This window comes from Thalassophryne amazonica, chromosome 15 (assembly GCF_902500255.1).
Source record: "Thalassophryne amazonica chromosome 15, fThaAma1.1, whole genome shotgun sequence".
Taxonomy (NCBI): Eukaryota; Metazoa; Chordata; class Actinopteri; order Batrachoidiformes; family Batrachoididae; genus Thalassophryne; species Thalassophryne amazonica.
Genome location: NC_047117.1, coordinates 68388952 through 68412273, shown reverse-complemented (window position 1 = coordinate 68412273; position 23322 = coordinate 68388952). Strand labels below are relative to the sequence as shown.

Sequence of the window (23322 nt, the reverse complement as noted above, 5' to 3'; positions counted from 1 at the left end):
TCCGCAGAAAACGTACGGCAAAAAAAAACGCACGGTGGGTTGTGACCGGGGCTTAAGAGATACTAAGCCTGTGAATTGTCAGGGTTTCACTGGGAAGGCTTTATATTAAGACAAAATGAAATGATAGCAGGAGAAAGGAAACAGTGAGAAGTGACTGAGTACCTTTAAGGAAGAAACTGAAAGATTTGGGGGGGGGGGGGGAACTGCACACTTATTCTTCACTTTTTCTGATTTGTGGGGATGTTGTGGGGGTATTCAGGGCCTCCCCCAAGAATTTTTTTTTTTTTAATTTACACAGTATATCTGCAGATAGCTATAGGTACTTTTTCACAACCAAAATAAGAATGAGTATGTTATTACATTTCACTTAGAAATTACATTGTTATTATTACTGAGAATCTAAGACTATAATTAACAGCTTCAATCCACTCTAAAACCCATTCAGGGGTTTGCATTTTAAAACTTTATTGAAAAAATGTGCAAAATGTTTGTATGAAGTACTTAAAAAATTATATAATATAAATATATATATATATATATATATATATATATGCATCACAAATTCTCTATCTAATAACTTTGAACATTAATAAACTATATGTTTTGGATAATTTATTATGTTGCCCCAAAAACCGTTCTGATGTCTGCTAGTTTCCTCTTTATGCATGTTCCTGAAGAGGTACTGCGGAAAGACCCCACCCTCCCAAAAATTAGTGTTGCACTTTATACAGCAGGCTGATAACTGCCACGGCAGATGGTAACTAGTTAAGCTATTTGTCTGTATCATAGAAATATAAACTGTATAGTACTTTATGGTAAAGCTTTCTGGAGCAGACAGTTCTCAAAAACAGTGACTGTGCAAGAAAATTTTGAAATATTACATTAATTTGGTGCAATTACTAAGCTAAATAAGCGCTATTGCTCTGTCCCATTTTCTTGCACATTTTCCCAAGATGACAAAAACTACAATACACAGTCTGTCAAATGGATTAGAATACAGTGTTATTACTATTTGATAAAACCAGATATTTCCATTGGACTGTTACTATTCTCTCTCTACGTTTATCTAAACATTTGACTTCAGCAATTTGTGCTTTTTTAAACAACTGATCGAGCCTTAACATAAACAAAAATAAAATTTGAAACAAATAAAGCTGCACCTCCTGTTCATTAAGTCACCAATATTACTGTTAGGTCTCAGGAACACTGATTTAGGTTTAAATTTGATTCTTAGTCACTTATATGAATGGGAAACACAGTAACAGATTTTTCCATCCACTATTGATGTCAGCATGTACTTACAAGTGTTGTGCAAAACCATACACAAACATTTGACTTCTATGAGCATGTTAAATGTTTACCATAATTTCTGACCACAAGAATATTTCATGCCCATTGTAACAGAAGAAACCATAAAATGCCGATTTAGCAGGCTAAAATATCACATTTGCATGGAGACAGTTTGAAGTAAATTCATCCCAAAGACAGATTTTGATTTGTGTGAACTAACTTGAATAACTGACAACAAATTCTGTCAAAAACATAATACAATAAGATTGAAGACTTACTTGGAGAGTTGGCTTTTCTATGTAAATGATGATTTTAAAAAGTCAGGGTCAATATTTTGGTCCTTTTTGCTTGAACCAGCCCCATTTGAATTTATTCCTGATGAACTTTAAATTGTCTCCCTGCAGCAGAACATTTCCCTCCATTTCTTTGTAATTTCAACACAATGCAGTGCACAATGCAGCATTTTAAAATCTGTAACAGCATCTCTCATTTGCCGCTGTGTGGTTGAGAGGCGGCGTGTTATATTTCGCCTTCAGTCTCAGATCAGGACATGAAAATGTGACCATTAACACCTACTCTGGCATCTCATCAGAAACATTTCCCAACAAATTGTATTTTACAAATACAAACATCATAAAGACAGACCACAGACCAAATCCGACGTGGGCCAGAAAAACACAAATAACCCGGAAACGTTCGCCACCGAAGTAAAAACCTGAATTTCCATGAACTCCTGGAAAACTCCCATCACTGCTTTAAGAAAATCCTTCTCTTTCCTACTCCACCATGAAACAACAGATATACATTGCATTAGCCACAGTTTGTCCAACCATAGTCACAAAATCGTATAACACCTTCAGAGTTGTCGCAAGTGCCTTCCCTCACGAGTCTCACTTCATGCAGGTTTATCGTGCCATATATTTATAAGGGAGGATACATACAAGTGCTCAGAGGGACCTAAAGGACGTTAAAGAAGCTCATAAATGCAAAGGGGGGGGACATACAAGACATTTAACGAATGGGGGATTGAAACTTTTAGATCAACATTTTGTTATTTCACAATAACCTTCCTTTTTATACACCATTTATTTTTATTATTTTTGATGATGAAGGAACATTTGTATTATGCTGAATGAGCATTAAATGTTGACTGTTTTGCCATTTCAAAGTAAAAGAATGGAAACATTTACATTCATGAACATGACTGTAGAAGATGGCATCAAAACACAACCAGAGAATTAGATAATGTGGCTACTAAAGACCGGTAAAGTTCAAATACCTATATACTTTCAAATGTAGGAACACACTTTTCTTGTGCATACATACTTGCGTGGACTTGCAAGCAGCAACCCTGGCAGGCCAACAGGGGAGACGTGCCATCTTCTTGGAGCAGAGGGTTAGTAGGACTTGGGAGGCAGTTCTGTTCACGGAATGAAAAGCAAATCTCTGGGATCAGGGGTTTGGTTCTCCTTAGACCTCTACTGGTATGCATAGGTTCTTCCATAGAAAATGAGGGCTTGTGTGTATCTGTAGGTGGTGTATGTCCATTGTCAACAAATGTGTCTTCAACCTGGGGAGGGGGAACAAAATAAAATTTCATTGTCACTCCAATTTATAACACAAATGTACCTCACCTACATTCTTCCACATTCATTTATGTCAGGAAAGTTAAATCTCATTAACATTAAAAGGGTATTAAGATACTTATAAATTAAATTCAGGGCATTTCATTTAATTCTAGTAGGGATTCTGATTAATAGATCAAATTGTGAAATAATATTCTATTACCAAACTATAAGAAATGAGTATCTTTTGGTTAAACCGGCAATCACAGCCACAGTGTTTACTGCTGGAAAAGACTAGGCATGTACACTACATTAATAGAGACAGACAGATAAATCAGTCCCTCCAGACAGCCAAACACTCGTTTAGGAGATACCCACACTTTTACAAACAACAGAAGACAAGAAACTTTGGACAAAGGCACAAACCAACCAAAGATCAATGTTCTCAGACACCGCCGCCACGCCACACCTGCGTTTCAAACCATCAAGCACGGAGAGAAAATCCCATCCATTAGGCCCAATGTTCTTTTCAAGTTTGATCAAAATAGGATTGGCCATTCTAAAGATAACTTGCTAAAATTTCCACAAGCATAGTAACACAGAGACTAGGTCAATCACAAGAGCAAGCACTTCCTGCAAGGCAAAAAACTATCAGGGGCCAGCAATGGTCAACATACAAATATTTGTGCAAGGCCATGATAAACAAGCAACATACATGCTAGTGTACGTGAAGAACCTGCGTTGACTGCAACCTTTAAATATGAAATTAAAAAACAGTGCTATCCTGGCTCATTCACTTGTGTTTTATTATCTTTCAACACCAGAGGGTGCAAATCAACTAAATTGTTTCAAAGCAACTGGTGATGTACACTCAACAAAAATATAAACGCAACACTTTTGGTTTTGCTCCCATTTTGTATGAGATGAACTCAAAGATCTAAAACTTTTTTCACATACACAATATCACCATTTCCCTCAAATACTGTTCACAAACCAGTGATAGTGAGCACTTCTCCTTTGCTGACATAATCCATCCCACCTCACAGGTGTGCCATATCAAGATGCTGATTAGACACCATGATTAGTGCACAGGTGTGCCTTAGACTGTCCACAATAGAAGGCCACTCTGAAAGGTGCAGTTTTGTTTTATTGGGGGGGGGATACCAGTCAGTATCTGGTGTGACCACCATTTGCCTCATGCAGTGCAACACATCTCCTTCGCATAGAGCTGATCAGGTTGTCAATTGTGGCCTGTGGAATGTTGGTCCACTCCTCTTCAATGGCTGTGCAAAGTTGCTGGATACTGGCAGGAACTGGTACACGCTGTCGTATATGCCAGTCCAGAGCACCCCAAACATGCTCAATGGGTGACATGTCCGGTGAGTATGCCGGCCATGCAAGAACTGGAACATTTTCAGCTTCCAAGAATTGTGTACAGATCCTTGCAACATGGGGCCGTGCATTATCCTGCTGCAACATGAGGATGTTCTTGGATGTATGGCACAATAATGGGCCTCAGGATCTCGTCACGGTATCTCTGTGCATTCAAAATGCCATCAATAAAATGCACCTGTGTTTTTTGTCCATAACAGACGCCTGCCCATACCATAACCCCACCGACACCATGGGCCACTCGATCCACAACATTGACATCAGAAAACCGCTCACCCAAAACGACGCCACACACGCTGTCTGCCATCTGCCCTGAACAGTGTGAACCGGGATTCATCCATGAAGAGAACACCTCTCCAACGTGCCAAACGCCAGCAAATGTGAGCATTTGCCCACTCAAGTCGGTTACGACGACGAACTGGAGTCAGGTCGAGACCCCGATGAGGACGACAAGCATGCAGATGAGCTTCCCTGAGATGGTTTCTGACAGTTTGTGCAGAAATTCTTTGGTTATGAAAACCGATTGTTTCAGCAGCTGTCCGAGTGGCTGGTCTCAGACGATGTTGGAGGTGAACATGCTGGATGTGGAGGTCCTGGGCTGGTGTCGTTACATGTGGTCTGCGGTTGTGAAGCTGGTTGGATGTACTGCCAAATTCTCTGAAATGCCTTTGGAGACGGCTTATGGTAGAGAAATGAACATTCAATACACGAGCAACAGCTCTGGTTGACATTCCTGCTGTCAGCATGCCAATTGCACGCTCCCTCAAATCTTGCGACATCTGTGGCATTGTGCTGTATGATAAAACTGCACCTTTCAGAGTGGCCTTTTATTGTGGGCAGTCTAAGGCACACCTGTGCACTAATCATGGTGTCTAATCAGCATCTTGATATGGCACACCTGTGAGGTGGGATGGATTATCTCAGCGAAGGAGAAGTGCTCACTATCACAGATTTAGACTGGTTTGTGAACAATATTTGAGGGAAATGGTGATATTGTGTATGTGGAAAACGTTTTAGATCTTTGAGTTCATCTCATACAAAATGGGAGTAAAACCAAAAGTGTTGCATTTATAATTTTGTTGAGTGTAGAAGCCCGAATTAGCACAGCCACTGGTATCTTCCTTTTGATACAGAGTCCGGAATAAAGTTTTGAAACAAAGATTTCAAAACGTCCCGGAACAGTGCTTCTGGTTAGTCATCCCTAATCTGCAGTACAAATTAAAGGTTTTAGGGCTATACTCAGTCACACGTTCTAAACATTTTTGCAGTTCTGGTTTAACTTTCCTGTTCTGTAAAATATGTATGTGGTCCAGTATTTACAAACGCAGCGGGTATCATGTTTAAGATGCTAACATAAATTGTTAGCCAGACAGTGCACAGCGACAAGCACACAATGTGCCCAGCATTCAAGAGCTAAACAAATGTCATGCAAGTTCAACCACAGCTGTTCTTAATTTTCCATAATTTATCGAAAGGGCAATACATCTGTTGCCAATGGCACCAGATTCAATAGGTTATGGCCTCATTATATGTTCTTTTCATATGGTGAGTGACATCAAGATAGTCTTTACAGTTTTTGAGCTATTATATGTACAAAAGCTGCCTGGGATGGACTAACCCACATACCTGCGTTTTTGTCGTCTACACCCTCCAGTCTTACCAGTACAGGAAATTAATTATCCAAGTTGTTCAGTTGCCCCATGCTTTGATTACAACATACTAGGTAATATTACCTGTAGGCATAAAGACAGAAATGGCTACAACGATCTGCCATTGGACCCCACTGACTTCAACCTTCACCTACATGACTGACCTCTGCCTCATTTTGCCAGGGAAAGTTTGGAATCCACCTATGATTGTGCCACATATGGTACAAATCAGGTCGATAAAAAAATCAAATTCCTTGCTCTTGACTTAATTTAATTTTGAATAGCAATTTTGGGGCCAGTCTTCATCGAAAAGGTTGGGAGAAATCAGCAAAAGAACCTGGGAGGAATAAGTCAACAGACAGACAGACCTGGACAGACAGACAGATCTGGACCCCAATGATTGACCTTTTGGCATATTTGAGTTTGCTGGACAAATCCGGAATACACGCCCATATGTGTGGTTCAACACAAATTGGGGGGTGAGGGGGAAAGAAAAAAAAAAAAAACTTAAATTTTGATCACTGACCTTGCTCTTCGCCAAAACAAGCCTATTAAGGAAAATGGACACTGCGAGTTTGGTGGAAATTGGGGAAAGCAACTCAGAGGAGTAATGGAACAAACACAGATTTCTCAAATTATAGTATTATGTGATTCATTTAAAAACACACCCATATTTTTATTAACATTGTATTTGAGTTGTGTGAATGTACATTAAAAAAAAAAAAAGCTCAATCTCCTTGGCAACAGCATTAATGGAACAGTTACGCCTTTTGAATACACAAGTCTCACATCTGTTTGACTCCTTTTCACCTGATAATAGGGCATGAAGAGTGTGCAGACAGCACAGTATGGCTGCATGGTAGCAGCATGGGCATTGTACTCCCTCTCTGCTGTGAAGCAGCTCTTCTTGCTCTGCCACAGGTAGATGAGCGGCTTAGCCCACGCTTCTGTCTCCTGCTCTTCCTCCTCCTCCTCCGGCATGCTTTCTTCAGCGCGTTCTAAGGTAAGATGAAAAAAAATATATAACAGTAATAACTCTTAGAACCATGAGATTCAGAATAACCTTTTTCCTAATCTTGAGAGATACTACTTATTAATGACGCATTAGAAAATAAAGGCCAAAGAGATGAGCACATGACCTCCAATGAGCACAGTGGCCTCCATCATATGTAAATGGAACAAGTTTGGATCCATCAGGACTCTATCTACAGCTGGCTGCCCGTCTAAACTGAGCGATCGGAGGAGAAGGGCCTTAATCAGGGAGGTGACCAAGAACCTGATGGTCACTTTGTCAGAGCTCCAGCATTCCTCTGTGGAGAGAGGAGAACCTTCCAGAAGGACAACCCTTTCTGCAACAATCCAACAATCAAATCTGTATGGTAGAGTGGCCAGATGGAAGCCACTCCTTAGCAAAAGTCACATGGCAGCCCACCTGGAATTTGCAATAGGCACCTGAAGGACTCTCAGTCTGTGAGAAACAAAATTCTCTGTGCACAGACGCTCTCCAGGCAAATGGATGTAGCTTGAGAGGTGCTGCAAAGAGGAATGGACAAAGCTGCCCAAAGATAGGTGCACCAAGCTTGTGGCATTACATTCAAGAAGACTTGAGGCTGTAATTGCTGCCAAAGATGCATCAACAAAGTACTAAGCAAAGGGTGTGAATACTTAGATACACGTGATTTCTTAGGTTTTTTTATTTTTAATAAATAAAAACAAACAAACAAACCTTTTTCATGTTGTCAATATGGGGTGTTGTGAATACAATTTTGAGGGAAAAATTATTTTACTCCATTTTGGAATAAGGCTGTAACATAACAAAATGTGGAAAAATTGAAGCGCTGTGAATATTTTCCAGATGCAACACATCTAAAGGTCCCTTCACACTTTCAAATCCACTGTGCACACACAGCATGCCAGTCTTGAAAAATCAGAGCTGCCTCTAACGTCTCGTACACCTGTCACTACAAGTACTCGCGCACACCAGCGGCCGAAAGACAGAGTGCCCTGTGAGAGCCCATTCGATCCCTCTTGCGGCAGGTGTCGGCCAAATTCCAAGTGACACACACAAACATCTAACACCACTCACTGAACACTTAGGAAATGTGCGGCCATTCTCGGTGTCAGTACGAAAATAGTGAGCACGCAACCACTTTTGAGCTGGCTGTGGAATTTGTCTAAATGCCCCCATGACTTTGGAGTTACCAAGCAACACACATGGCATACCAGAGTGTCGGCGATGTGGTGCAACATGTTCCAGCTGCTTGCACCGTTGCCGGTGTGTTGTGCATGCCTGTGCGACCCTCACAGCAGCAGGAGGAATGTTTCGTGGTTCCCATTTCGTGTTTGGTTCACGGATTTTCTTCCTGTTTCTGCATCTTTCATGTTATGTGTGAAGGGGCCCAAACTAATTGTTGAGCAAGGGGCTTTTGAGCCACTCCAGTAACTGTAAATATTATTTCCTGAACTGCATATACATGACCCAGCAAATGGTCCCAAATAGTGAGGAGGGACAACTAAAAGATGAGGTTGAAACAAAATTTTCTGGTTATGTGTAGTTACAAAAAAAAAAAAAAAAAAAAAAAATGTTGGGGGGGGCTGAGGCAGGTTTAACAAATATAAGGAAGCTAACAGTACCGTGTGTGCCAGAAACTAAATGGAAATTAAAGAAGCCAAGTGAATTGGGACAAGGCTGTAATATGGCAATAAAGCAAAGAAGGTAGAAATTGTGCAGAAATATATAGAGAAGTCAAAGTGAGAAGGAGGGGTGACAGCCTTGGATGGGATCATAGGTTCTTTGTGTTGGCTAAGAAGATGAGGAATATGGCTTTGGATTAAAAGAGGGAGGAAAAGTGATTGTCAGTGAAGCTGTAAATGGGCACATGAAAAGGAGTAAAAAGGTGATTGAGAAGGTACAAAGGAAGGGGTGGGAAAAGCAGATTTTGCCATTGCACTTGATTTGCCAAAGAATGTTTGACCCCATTGCCATCTTACGTTTACAGACTAGACTTTTACATGTCAAATACATACCCAACAGCAGGATGTGGCAAAAAACACTTGAAAAGAGCAGGGAGACAACTAAGAGTGTCAGGAAGGTAGATCTCGAGGACCCCTGCACTAGACCATTACCATCCCTTAACATACTCAGTGCCTGCTTCAGAGTTTATGCACTTTGTGACAACAAATCATTGTATTTATACAGATTTTAGTATCGCCCCCCTCCCCCCAGCAATAATTTAAAAAAAGTTACGACTTTTTTTTTTAACTCAATCTCTACAGTTACTTTCTTCGTTCCTTCTGAGAAGTCCTGCATCTCAATCTCAATTTATTTATAAAGGGCTTTAAAATCAATACCAATGACCAAAGTGCTGTACACAAATAAGAACAGGCAAGTTAAAATACATAAAATAAATAAATAAACCACAGTTAAAACAAGAAACAATAAAAGCAAACATGTCAAACTGAGTTAAAAGCAAAAGAGAAGAAACGTGTTTTAAGAGAAGATTTAAAAAGCAGAGAGTAGAATACATGTGCAGAAAGTTCTCCCGGAGATAACTGACTGACTGTGTGACATGATGATGTGAGGAGCCTAGGAAGGCCATTTTGAGCTGTTTATTGCACTACTGATTTACACATCTCGGCGCGCTCTCCCTCTCCTGTGTATCCACAGATAGATAGACAGACAGATAGACAGCAAATGAGCTACTTTTCAGTGTACTCAATGTGTTGAAGATCACACTGAAGAAAAAAAAAAAATAGCAAGAATGGCAAGGTCAAACTGCAGTAAACTCAGCAGCAAATCACAACAGTTGTGACAGACTGGGAGATCAGCGTATTCAAACAAATACCAGAGCAAGCTGTGCCAATGGTAAAGAGGCAAAGATTAAAAGGGAAAACCTTGAAGAACAATTTCAAGGAGAATATTTTAAATGTAGGAACATGGTAGTCAAAAAAAAAATGTATTGAGTTTGGCTGAAAAGAAGGGCACCACCAGAAGATAATAGAGATATGCTGTTAGAACAGTGAGGTGCAGGATGCAATGATGTTTGAGGAGGAAAACAAAAACAATGGGACACATCAGTGAGACACAAAGCATTATAAAGAGGTGACTGGACACACAAGAGGTAGAGAGGAAAAGAAAAACGTTTCAAAATAGCAAAGCCTACAAACCACCAAGGGAAATGTATTAGCAGATAAAAGGTAAGCACGGTGTGGTTTTCTTGAGTGCATGATGAAATCAATAGTAGATTCAAAGGGAACTTTGAAAAATCTAGCGAATGAAGAAAACCCAAGGGTGGTATTTAAGGATACAGTTCCAAATGAAGGACTGCCCACAAGAATTAGAAAGAAGGCAGTGAAAGAGGCACTGGAAAGGATGAAGAATTTAAAAAAGGTATCACAAGTGGCTGAAATATCACTAAAAGTGTGGAAGAATATAATGAATAGATATGTTGTATGAGAATTATGAGCAGGATAAAACCTGAAGACTGAAGGATAAGCATGACTATACCAATAGGCAAATGAAAAAGAGATGTTAAATCAATCGGGTTCAAGCTGATGTCATATACAATCAAGAGCTAGGAAAGGACTTTACAGGGAAGCCAAGGAAAGAGATCACCATAGGGGTGGGATAGTTGAATTCTTTGACAGCTACAAGAACAAGTGATGCCATTTTTACATAGAGGGAAAATCTGCATACGGCATTTGTGCAAAGGAGTATGATGGGTTGTGCCAAGAGGTTTGGAGGTGTATAAGGAAGAAAAGTGGGCCAAAGAAGTACTTAAAAGGTTGTTCAGGATCTATATAAGGCACCTACAACGTAGGTTAGAAACAATGTTGGCAAGATACCAGTTAAGAGTTGGTCTGCACCAGAAATCTTTTATAAGCACTTTACCTTTTAATCTGGTATGGTCATCCTAATATTGTGGAGTAAAGAACAAGCCCATTGATGGAAGGATTTTATACAGCAGTTAAAATAAGTATTGAACAAGTCCCCATTTTTCTCAGTAAATATATTTTTAAAGGTGCTATGGACATTAAATTTTCACCACATGCCAGTAACAACCCAAGTAATTCACACATACAAAGGAATCAAACCATAGATGGCCATAAATTAAGTTATGTGTAATAATGTGAAAGGACACTGGGAAAAAGTATTGAACACCTGAAGAAAGAGAGGTGCAAAAAGACATGGAAATCCAAGACACTAACCGAAATCTATCAGTAATTACAAAGCCGTCCTGCTCCTTGTCAGTCCAAATTAATATCAGCTGGTTCAGTCGCAACTGATGGTCTATAAAAAGGAAACTCATTACCAAGATGTCACACAAGAAACATCTCATGGTGGGCAAAAGCAAAGAGTTTTCTCAAGATCTTCACAACCTTATTGTTGCAAAACATACTGATGGTATTGCTTACAGGAGGACTTCTAAACGTTCCAATGAGTACTGTTGGGGCCATAATCCAGAAATGGAAAGAACATCATTTCACCATAAATCAGCCACAACCAGGTGCTCCTCACAAGATTTCTGAGAGAGGATTGAAAACAATTATCAAAACAGTAGTCCAAGAGCCAAGGACAATTGTTTCAAAGGAAACAGTAAGTAATGCACTCAAATGCCATGGCCTGTATGTGTCTCCATTGCTGAAGAAAAAGCATGTTAAAGCTCGTTTAAAGTTTACTGCACAACATTTGGACAAGCCTGTTAAATACTGGGAGAATAGTCTGGTCAGATAAGCCAAAACTGAACTCTTTGGATGCCATAACACACACCATGTTTGGAGATCAAAACGCATCCCAAAAAAATACCATACCAACAGTTAAGATGTGAGGTGGGAACATCATGGTGTGGGGCTGTTTTTCAGTATATGGCACTGGCAGACTTCATATAATTGAAGGAAGGATGAATGAAAAAATACAGAAAGATTCTTAACCTCTTAAAGTGTAGAGTCCCCAAATTTGAGGACTTGCCCTGTTTTGGAACATTTGAACACTCGTAATTAACCAATGCTGACACCAACCTACACTTATTATACATCAAAATGTCAAGTGAAGTCTCCTCTACAAAAGTATCCACTTCAATCACATGTCAACTAACCACAGCTGAAAGGCCAAGCAAATATAGACATGAATCAGAATTCATTTTTGGGGGGAAAAAAAAAAAACCTCATTTACTCCTACCAAGTATTATTTACTTAAAATTTTTTTGCATCCACAACATCCCCGGGGACCTGTCTTTTAGCTGATCCAAACTTTTGCATTTTTGACCTTGTAAAAGCTGAGAAATAAATCATAATGTATGGGTATGTGATTTTGTGAAATAGGCTCTAGGGCTTAAGGGGTTAATACAAATCTGCTGCCATCTACCAGGATGATTAAGATGAAACAAGGGTTAACATTTCAGAAAAACAAACAGTGATCACAAACACACAGCCAAGGAAACTCAAATGGTTTCAGTGAATGAAAATAAAGCTGCCAGACTGGCCTAGCCAATCACCTGACCTGAATTCAGTAAAAATCTACAGAAAGAACTAAAGACCAGAGTTCATAGAAGAGGTCCACAGAACCTTTAAGATGTGAAGACTGTTTGTGTCGAAGAATGGGCCAAAATCACACCTGAGCAATGTATGTGACTAGTTCCTCAGAACAAACAGAAGGTTTGGAAGCTGTCACTACCAACAAAGGCTTTTGTATGAAGTATTAAACAAATTTCAGGAAGCGTGTTCAGCATTTTTCTCCCCATGTCATTACATTTTATTACACAATTTCTGTACTTATTTGTATTGGTGGATTACTTGGGTTGTTACTGGTGTGAAAATGTCAACAGCACTTTTAGAAATATATTTACTGAGAAAATGGTGATTTGTTCAATACTTATTTTACCCGCTGTAAATGATTTTGTGTTGTTCACCACAAAAAGGAGACTTGGATACAGAAACAACTGACAGAGAGTGCAGTCTGCATGGAACAACTGAAAGAGGATATTGTGTGACTGAAGAAATGGTTAAAAGGTCTGTTTCAGAAGGCCACATTAAGACCAGGGACTAAGACTAAAGCCGAATAATAATCCATGAATAATGAGCCACTCTCATTGTTCAGCGATTATTCGAAGAATGACCCACGTTTTCATCTATCACATATCCGCTATGAAGGTGCCTCTATGTGCCTCTCTGCACCCTGCATGTGCCATGTAGCAGCCTCTAGTGAGCTACGACGGTCATTAGAGCCTCGAATGGCTCGCATCAGCCACACTAAGCCACGTAGCGTCGTGATAGCGCCATGATAACACAATGTTGGCGCACGTTTAGGCATGATGGGTTTGGTCCAAACCTCCAGCCCCCCGACACCTGGTCCTTTCAAATGTGGGTTTTCAAGTCACAGCAGCATTTAAAGATGTCACATTTTTTAAATGCAGTCCAAAAATAGACACTCCAGTACAGTCCTGCGGTTGTGCGCTGTGCGCCAGGCTGCTGTCCACCTGTAATGCACCAGACCAGCTGGAACCAAACCACGGGTTCCTGGAGAGCCGCCTCTGGGCGAACGCTCCTGTTCATTCCTGAACAGTCATCTCTGTGCTCCTTCTCACTGGCTTCCTTTCCATCCGTGGCTTGCTGGCTTTATTTTTTCCTGGCTTTAAACACTCACTTTCACACCGTGATCCCACTTTACAACTTTGTGTTCGTCCGTTTATTTCTGCAAAATTGCTCTTTTGCGTGCAGTGCCGTTCTGCATACACGAGGTGGCTTCACTGGAGTTATTTCATCTGTGGCTTTAAACACACATCCACTTTCATGCAGTCATCCAAATTTTAACTTTGTGTTCATCCAATATTAAATGAAAAAAAAAAAAAAAAAAATCACTCTTTCGTGATGAGTCAGTCAGTGCACAGAGCGCACACATAGCAGAGCTGTGTGTGCGATACATTGAACCATGGGATCCATTAACAAGATATTAAATCAACTACAGACATACTTTTACAGCTAAGAACTGTTTTATCAAGCTATAAAAACATTAAAAATAGTAACCTTAAGCTGTTAAAAATACATTCCATATGGAGCAGGAAAGAGGAAAAAAAGCATCCAGATGAAACAGTCCTCTGTGATTCCAGATGCGATTAGAGGTATTTTCAGCATCTATGGTTTGGCAGAAAATGATTAATCTGCTACAAAATAATTTTATGCACAGCTTCCAGGGCACAGACAGGTGGAATTGTGTGCGCAAGAGGGCAGCCACTCCAAAAATAGCCTCTCAGGTCCTGCGTAGCTGCCAGGCGCACGGATAATGGGCTTTTAGCAGACTCGTAAGCACCACGCAAATGCCTCCAAGTCGTCGCAGTAACTCGTACACAAACTGCGCCACGCTGTTGTTGCTAAATTTTGAACTTCTTGAAATTAGCGCCATGCTCAGAGAGGAGCCTCGTTAACTGAAGATAATGCCTCTAAGAGCCAAGAAACTCCACGATAGTTGAAGAAACCCTCTCGTAGCAAAGAAAACATGCTGTGTGGCTCATTATTAACCCTTCATTATTTGGTGGGACCCAGGCTTAAGATGTGGGCAGTGAAGGAAATGCAAGAGAAAATCTGTTGTGCGCTGTGCGCCAGGCTGCTGTCCACCTGATCTGGTGTAATGCACCAGACCAGCTAGAACCGAACTGAGAGGCACATAGAACAGAAATTAGAATCCTATAATGCATGTTTGGGTTTACAAAGCTGGACAAAATAAAAGGAGAAAAAGAAAATCGATCTCACCCTCCATCTTAACCCAATTGGTGAACAAGATACAGAGATACGTGAACTACTCCTCCACCTGGGGCTGTAACTCTCCCTTGACCCAGAAGGGACAATCCAGCCTTTTCCGGCAGAGGACCATGGTCTTGGATTTGGAGGTGCTGATCACCACTCCAGTTGCTTTCCACTCATCCAGGGCTCTAACTTAGCCCTAGAGGCCACCTACCATGCCAGGCAAATTTTGAGGTCAAATCTACTTCTCACATGGCAAGTAAACTAATTTAACCAAGTATATGTCATATTGAGTATCTGCCAATACAGAGTCCCAATGTGATACTTGTAGTTTACTAGATATTGCACTTGCAAAGAAACATATTGCAAGCACATTAAAAATTATTAAGATTAAAGTTAACAGTACTAAGATAAGATGTTTACATCATGTGCCATCCAAGAGCTTTCTCCTGGATGGCACATGATGTGTGTGTTTACACACAGTGCATATTTGAAGAAAAGGAGAGTGAAATATGTATTTTATTTATTTTTTTTTTATTTAAGTTTTAACCCCAGAGGAACTGCCTATTATTTTTGCATCTGCACCCCGCTCTGAAATAGCAAATGCACTGCTGATGATGCGTGCGATTAAAATAGAGGTGTGTTGCATACTGAAGACGGCTTTAGAGAATCAGGTTTCATTTATCCTAATTTAGTCTATCAGAAAAATGCTTCTGCCGCCACAGGAACTTCAACGAAATCTGTTGATTTTTGACCAGATTTTGTTCTAAATGTGCTTGAAAATTGATTTGTCATGTTGGGCAAGAGAGAGACATGTAACACTAGTCCTAGAGCATTGTTCACTTGCCAATGTTGAGCAGACAACTCATACTCTCTTACTGTCGAGCCCTATCATCCACATTGGAGGTCACTGTCTGATGAAGCCAACAGAACCACATCATCTAAAAAGCAGAAATGCAATTCTGAGGTCACCAAACTGGACACTTTCCAAACTCTGACTGCGCCTTGAAAGCGTGTCCATGAAAATCACGAACAGGCTTGATGACAAGGGGCAGCCATGGTGGAGTCCCAACAACCTTTCATTTTCTGGAGCTTATCTAGGATGGGTTTGCAGTAGCAGTAGAACAAGCAACTCAACCCCCACTTCCCTAGCCTTGGCCAAGTTCTCTAACTCTTCCTATGGAATCCCAAGGCATTCCCAAGACAGGACATATAATCCCTCCAGCGTTTCCTTGTCTTGTGACTAGCATGATGGTACTGCTTCAAGTGAAAACTCGGCAGGTGTGTGATTTAACGGGTTGTACTGTATGACTCAACCATACTTTCAATTTCAACACGCTGGCTTTACACACTTTGCAAAGTACTTCTCTTGCTTTTTGGCATTTCCAGATTAAATATTACCAAACAAAGGATATTTTACTCAAATCAACAGCTAATCTTATTTACTGAGTGCAGATGATGTGGGTTCATGGTTCAACGTTGGGAAAAAAAAAAACACTCTGGTTCAGATCAGGGGAGCATTCATCCTAATCATTCAGCCTGCCACACCAGCTCAGGTTCCTTCCCCACCTTAGGCCACGGCCAGTCAATAAACTAGCAACCTTCTGCACAGAAGGTCAATGCTCCAACCACTGAGTCATCACCCCCCACAATAATATAAACGGAAGGCTGAAGCGAAGGTTGAATGGACAGATTAATTCAAGACCCAAAGAAAATCAGGCTGAGGAGAAAGGAGACTCAAGATCAGGATATATGAAGAAAGCTTGGTCACCTCACAAGTGAGAAAACATGAAGGGTAACAAGAGAGGCTTCGGTTTATAAAAATGCCCTCAATGATTACATTTAATCATAATAAAACAGCCATCTTACAACCACACACTTTTAATAGCCACTGACTTATTCTTCTTCACAAATAAGATGATAAATGTGACTGCTTGTGCATATGTGCATAAATAGTTGTTAACTGTCACCCTCCCTCACTGTTAAACCCATAAAAACAAACAGTATCCATCACTAGGTCATTTTAATGTGGTAGATGTGGAACTTAAATGTGCTTGGTTTATGTGGGCCTTGACGTCAGAGATTTTGAGATGGATATAAAATGTGAAAAATTAAGAGGGGACGTGGGGAGCACAGACGAGAATGTAATAAATAACCACACTGTTGTACAAAACAAGTGTTACATGACATTACTAAATATTATTCATCGTGATGTGTGATTTTATAAAAAAATAAAATAAAATAATCATCATCCATTTTGTTCCTACTCTAGTTTCTTGTCAGCTGGAAAATATTAATAAAAAAAAAAAAAAAAAAAAATGCACACACACACACACACACACACAAAAAAACATACATTTTAGTCAAAAACAGGCTTTTAGAGTAACATTATCCTGGTTCATCCTACCATCATCACTAGCAGCCTGTTGTTTGACAGCAGTGGGCACAGCTCTGGCAGTAGGTTTCCTGAGTGGGTGACGCCAGCTCTTAGTGGTCCTCTTCATCGATAGGGGAGAGTACTGTCATAAACAGCCATGGTTAAAAATCATTCACAGGCAAAGAACGTGTGTAAATGAAAAGGAATTTTTGGGTGTAAAGGGACACTCACAGCACAAACCTCCCCGGGTTCCAGGGCTGATTCATCACACTTGTAGTTGCTGATATAGTTTTCATCCTCTTCCTCCTCTTCATCAGATGAGCCACTGCTACTCTCCTCTTTGATACAACATTGCTGCTCCACCTCTTCTCCCTCAGACTCTGTGTCTTCCATGTCTGACACCACATCCTGTCCTCCTCCTGCAATTTGTAGGGGAGGAACAGCCCTATCTAGGTGGAGACTCCCCTCGGCCTGGGTTTGTCTCCCCAGCTCCCTGCATAGGGCGAGGGCTTCGGCTCCTTCCATTTCTCCTCTGTGGAGCTCATAATCCCCACAAAGCCCCAACGGCTCTGCAGCACCAACTGAAACTAGAGAGGTGGGCTCCAACTGGGCCCATGTTAGAGTTGATGTACCATCTCCATGGTTGTCTGCCTGACGGAGGTCCTGTTCTGGGTCCTCCAGGTCTGTGACTTCTCTGCACTGCGGCTCCGTCCACATGGTGTAAGGTAGGGGGTCATGGGTGAAGTCAGAAGGCAGTTCTGGTCGGAGACTCTGAATAAGCACCGCAGAACTTTGGGAAGTGAGGTTTTTCCAGATGCTGGAGGAGAAAGGTTTGTGCTCCATGTATGGATGCTGGGAAGCACAATCCGAGGAGGAGTATGTAGTGTGAAGAGGAGTTTTATCCATTTGGTGGAACTGTAAAACTGATTGACTATCATTTTGAGTAACCAAAGGGAGTGAAAAGCCCGGTGCATTAATGTTTGAAGTGTCATTTAAAAGAGAACCTGTGTTTTCCAGACTGAACACATTATCATTCTGACCTGCATCTTGAGAATGACTTTTACTTGTTACTGTTCTAAAGCTAGATTCATGCTCTGTTTGGATTGTAGCATTCTGATCGAACTGGTCATGGGCAGTATTACTTGCTGCAGGGATAAGGTTTTCCAACTTTGTTTGGTCCTCCTCACCAGGAACTACTGGTAGTATTTGCATTTCACTGCCACCACCAGATGCTATTTTGTGCAGAGCATTGGTAGTTAAATGAATTGCACTACCGTCCAAACCAGATGCTGCTGCCTCTTCGCATTTATATGGACAATTTAAGTGCCAGTTGTTGGCTTGTTCTACTGCGAGAGTTTCTTTTGACTTTGTTAGGTCTTCCTGTGAGGACACAGAGCTAGTTGGTGTCTCCCGCTGAAGCACAGGTGCAATCTGGTGTGTGTATGACTGTGATGGCTGGACATCAGTTGGTCCATCGTTGGCAGGTGTAAGTGACGGCATTTCTTGTGTCAGTACTGGTGGCAAAGGACACCCTCCAATTTTATCCACTGTCTCGGGTGTGAGAAGTGGCATATCCACTGCGCTGTTCTGCAGCAGAGGGGGAAAAAGGTTTTCTTCTGTGCTGCCACTTTCTACACTGCAATCATGCCCTGAAAAGGAGAAAGAGCTACATGACGGGTAACTATCCCCCTCTACTGGCTCAGTGCTAGGATCATAAAGTGCTTCTGTGGTGGAGTTCATACTGATATGTTTTGGGTCATTGCAGTCAATTTTCTCTGCTTTAGCAGAGCTGTTATCATATTCCTCAGAATTAATATTACTGTCACCGTTTGCTGCCACTTGTAAAGCATCATCTGTACAAGAGGCATTCAATGTCTGAACTTCAGTATCAGGACACGAGCCCACGTCAGCCTCAACAGAAATGCTTGTGGTATGCAATGATGTGCTGACACTGACACAGGAGTCCTGAGAAATGGAGACGTTGGGGTCAAGATGATGTTGTCTTGGCTCATTTACTTCTACATCCACGTGGGTAGCCTCGGGCCAGTGTTCGAGTCCTTCAGGAGTCCTGTCAGTAACCCCTGTTGTCCCCTGAGTGGCTGTCTCTGCCACTGGGCCATTGTTTACAGGTGAAGGAGGAGACGGAAAGTTGTTAGACTGAGAGATTTGGGGTGGCTCCATATTAGAACAAGCCAAAATGGCGCTCTCGACACGTGTTACCTTGACCACACACATCTGTCTGCAAGGACCTGTGCAAGCAAAAGAGGCTGAATAAAATGAGGCATCTTCCACTGCACACAAGAAACAGTGTTATTTTACAGCTTCCTTTAAGGATCTCTTTTCAACTTACCTGGAATCTGAATGGAGTTCTGACTCTGGTTGTGCTTTGATTTAGCTTCCATTTCATTTCCAGTCTCGATGTCAGCTTCCTTTCCTGACCTGCAACTAGTAGCTGCAGCTGGCCGTCGTACCTTCGGCCTAATTGGACCCCCCAGGACTTTCTTCTTGTTCAGAGATGAGCTGCCAACAAGCCCAACAGGTTCCTCTGTTGTTCTGAGGCGCTTGGATCTCATACGGGAGTGGGTGCTGCGGTAACAGAGTGAAAGAGGTCAAAACATACTGACAATTTTGTGCCAAATTGCAAACTCATTCAGAATTATTCATTCTAAGCTAAATTTAACATCATGCTATTTATTTATGCTCAAACATGACCATCAGGCAAATGAGTCATATCAACATTCAATTGTACAGGGCTGACAATTTACCAACAAGTAACTTTTCATTCAGCAGTTAAACAGATCTTAAAGTCAGACTTTACGGAATTATACTTATAGTTTAATTCTGGCTTTGGCATCTACCCCCTCTTTCTTTTTGCACAAATACAATCTGAATAAAATCCTTTCCCTTCCTCTACAAAGTAACCTGACAACCCTGGAGTCCGGTCAACATCACTCACAGCACAAACGTGCTCAACTTAAATCACATTCTAGAGACTCTAGATAAAGTAGATAAATCTAGCATCTGATCTCTAACTAGAGATTAATGCATTTTGTATACGGGCCCTGAAATAAATAAATTTAGTAAAATTAAACTCATACAAGACTGTGCAATCTTTTAATTCTACAGTCAAAGGTGATTCACTCAAAAGCATTCTTCTGCCAGTTCAAAACAAAGGGTCTTATATTTACAAAATTTATTTAAAATGGCACTGCTTCATTGGCTAGATGTGCAGTCAAAATGCAGTGGTTTCGAATTCAGACCAGAGTCAACATTTCTGTAAATCAATTATTTTGTTTGTGACTCATCTTGCCAACAGAAACTTGAATCACAGTTCATAAAGTGCTACCAAACTCCAAAACAGATGTAATACATGTACAGTTGTGCTCAAAATTTTACATACCCTGGCAGAATTTTTGCTTTTTTAGCCATTTTTAAGAGAATATGAATGACAACACAAAAACTTTTTTTTTCCACTCATGGTTAGTGGTTGGGTGAAGCCATTTATTGTCAAACAACTGTTTCCTCTTTTTAAATCAAAAAGTCAAGAGAACTACCCAAATGACCCTGATCCAAAGTTTACCTACCCCTGTTCTTAATACTGTGTATTGCCCCCTTTAACATCAACGACAGCTTTACATTAATTACAAAGAAATACAAACAGTATGGCACTTTATGGTAAATCTGTGTGGAGTAGACAGTTCTCAAAAACTGAGTGACTGTGCAAGAAGGAGAAGAGTGAGGAAAGCCACCAAGACACCCAGACAGCCAAGGAGAAGTTATGGGCTTATGTGGCTTCTTATGTGGTCTTCTTTTTAAGAAAATCCCCCTCTATACCACTTCATCATGAAGATGGATAACTGGTGATACAAAATGCAAAGCTTACACTGTGCATAATTTCAACAATCACAGCCACGTAAGCCTGTAATTTCTTCTGGGTTGTCTAAGTGGCTTTCCTCACTTTTCAACTTCTTCCACAGTCACTCAGTTTTTGAGAACTGTCTACTCCATGCAGATTTACCATAGAGTGCCATATTGTTTGCATTTCTTTGTAATTGATGCAAATAAAGTCCGAAACATATTCAGTGGCGGCTTTACCATCAGAGAGCCTCGTCCACAACTACCACAAAAGACTCCAAGCTGTCACTGATGTTAAAGGGGGCAATACACAGTATTAAGAACAGGGGTATGTAAACTTTTGATCAGGTTAATTTGGGTAGTTCTCTTGTCATTTTGATTTACAAAGAGGAAACAGCTGTTGACAATAAATGGCTTCACCCAACCACTAACCATGAGTGAAAAAAAGTTTTGTGTTGTCATTCATATTCTCTTAAAAATGGCCAAAAAAGCAAAAATTCTGCCAGGGTATGTAAACCTTTGAGCACAACTGTATTTATTGAAATGTTGCTGGCCTTGCATCTTTCGACATGTCCACCAATAGCTGTTGGTTCAGGTTAGACGCATCTTTTTGAGAAAATGTGCTCTATAGTAATGGACCCTTTTTCACCACTACTTTACCCCTTTTTTTATCTTAAGCGTCAAAACACACACAAATCACCCTCTTTATGAATTTAGTTGGAGTTTAGTACTGAATATTAATAATTCCCTGCCACAGCTGAGATGATCTGAATGATGAAGGCCCTGTATCCACACAGCACTTTGTTTGTTTTATGTTGGTTAAAAAAAAAAAAAAAAAGTGCTGAGAGGGCACCAACAAACATGTTATTCCAGCATCTCATCACAGCACTTTCTTAAAGAAAAACAAACAAAAAACAAACAAATTGGAATTTGTTTCTATGACAGCAAACAGCCAACAACTAGCTAATAATGTACAGTGATAAAAAGTTTTCATCCTCAGCAGGAGCATAGCATCTGTCAATCTGTGACAAGACATGAATTTTATTTTTTTTTTAGTTTATTGTGACAGATTTTTATGGGACATATCAGCTGATTATAGATGGAAACGTCAAAAACAAAACTTTTCCTTCTGTGAGAGTGCACCATCTGATTGGTTGCCGAAAGGCGCAGCAGCAATGTCACAGTACCTTTCTGAAAAATTCTAAGGTTTTCAACTGAAATCACTCAACCTAAAGCATTTTTTGTGGCAACCATATGAGGCTCCATTCACTCTGCTCTCATTTAGACTAAATGAAAAAGACACTGGTGCCCAGAATAAAAAACAAAACACAATATGGACACAGGATCTAAGACCTTAACTGTTTAAGATCCATTGTTGCAGACTGAATGGTCCCCCCTAAAGATTGGCCCGCCCTGCCTTCACTGCGCATGCGTCATTTCAGACCACAGCAGCACATCTGAGTCTGACGCTCTACACCCAAAGCAATCAAAGGGAATAATGTGACTATGAACCATCAGCTGACAAAAGTAAAACCTCTTAAATCATTCTAAAGTCAATTTTACGCAGAAACGCGATAATCGGTGAATCGTACTGAAGCTCTGAAATGACATAGGTGCAGCAGCACATCAGAGCCTGATGTGCTGCTGTGGCGCTCTAATCACTCCCCCATCTTTTATGATGAAATAATACTGAATTTATGTGGAAATGATTGTTGTACAAAAGCTTCAGCTATCTGTCGCTGAGATAGATGATGGCTGGAGTGCAGTCTGAAGCAGAAACAAGGTGATAATCAGAAAATCACTGGTGACGCTCAGAAATAATGCTACTGAGCTCCGAAATGATGCATGCGCAGTGAAGGCAGGGTGGACCAATTTTGGGGGGGGGACTACTGGACTAATTTGGACTATTTGTTAAACACATGCGACATATTAAACATTTGATGTCGGGTCACAGTCATCAGTGGATGCAGCTTATGATATGAAAATAGTAGTACTACAGTAAAGCACTACAATTCCATCTCAGGACTATCTAGCAAATTACATTCTCCCTGAATACTACTACTGTATTGTGCAGAAATTTGCACAGAGCATGAATCCAGTACCCTTTATTGGAAGGTTTAGTCTTGCGCCGCCTGTGTAACCAGCTCTGCAGCTCAGGAGTTGTACTAGGAGTGGCGAGGGTGTGGTCAATCAGCGTCGAGTCTTTGCCCAGCATCCAGGTAGCATAACGGTCAGGCTGAAAACGCTTCACAAAGGGCTCCATGGATATTTTTACCATGTCTTTACTACATGTACACTACAGCATGGAAAAGATGAAAAACAGAAAAAAGTAAAAAAACGATACTGGGTGTGTATTTAAAATAATGATTTGTTGTGTGGTTATTTTATAAAGAATCAATAGTTACATTTAGTGAAATTATTTGTATTCAAATGTGAAAATCTACTTTTCCAAGCAGGT

The 23322-nt window shown here is 40.7% G+C and overlaps 1 protein-coding gene across 2 annotated transcripts in view; it reads right to left on the bottom strand.

The window, feature by feature from the left end:
* Nucleotides 1-23322, bottom strand: part of kdm4c (lysine (K)-specific demethylase 4C) — a 68808-nt gene that overhangs the window by 30830 nt on the left and 14656 nt on the right. Inside the window, exons 8-13 of one of the 2 annotated variants that reach the window (XM_034189364.1) lie at nucleotides 22968-23160; nucleotides 19360-19599; nucleotides 17241-19258; nucleotides 17040-17151; nucleotides 6707-6894; nucleotides 2617-2860 (exon numbers count right to left, since the gene is read on the bottom strand). In XM_034189364.1, the coding sequence (XP_034045255.1) occupies nucleotides 2617-2860; nucleotides 6707-6894; nucleotides 17040-17151; nucleotides 17241-19258; nucleotides 19360-19599; nucleotides 22968-23160 (2995 nt within the window). Of the gene's footprint in view, nucleotides 1-2616; nucleotides 2861-6706; nucleotides 6895-17039; nucleotides 17152-17240; nucleotides 19259-19359; nucleotides 19600-22966; nucleotides 23161-23322 lie in introns of both variants that reach the window. The other variant, XM_034189365.1, reaches the window with a different exon arrangement.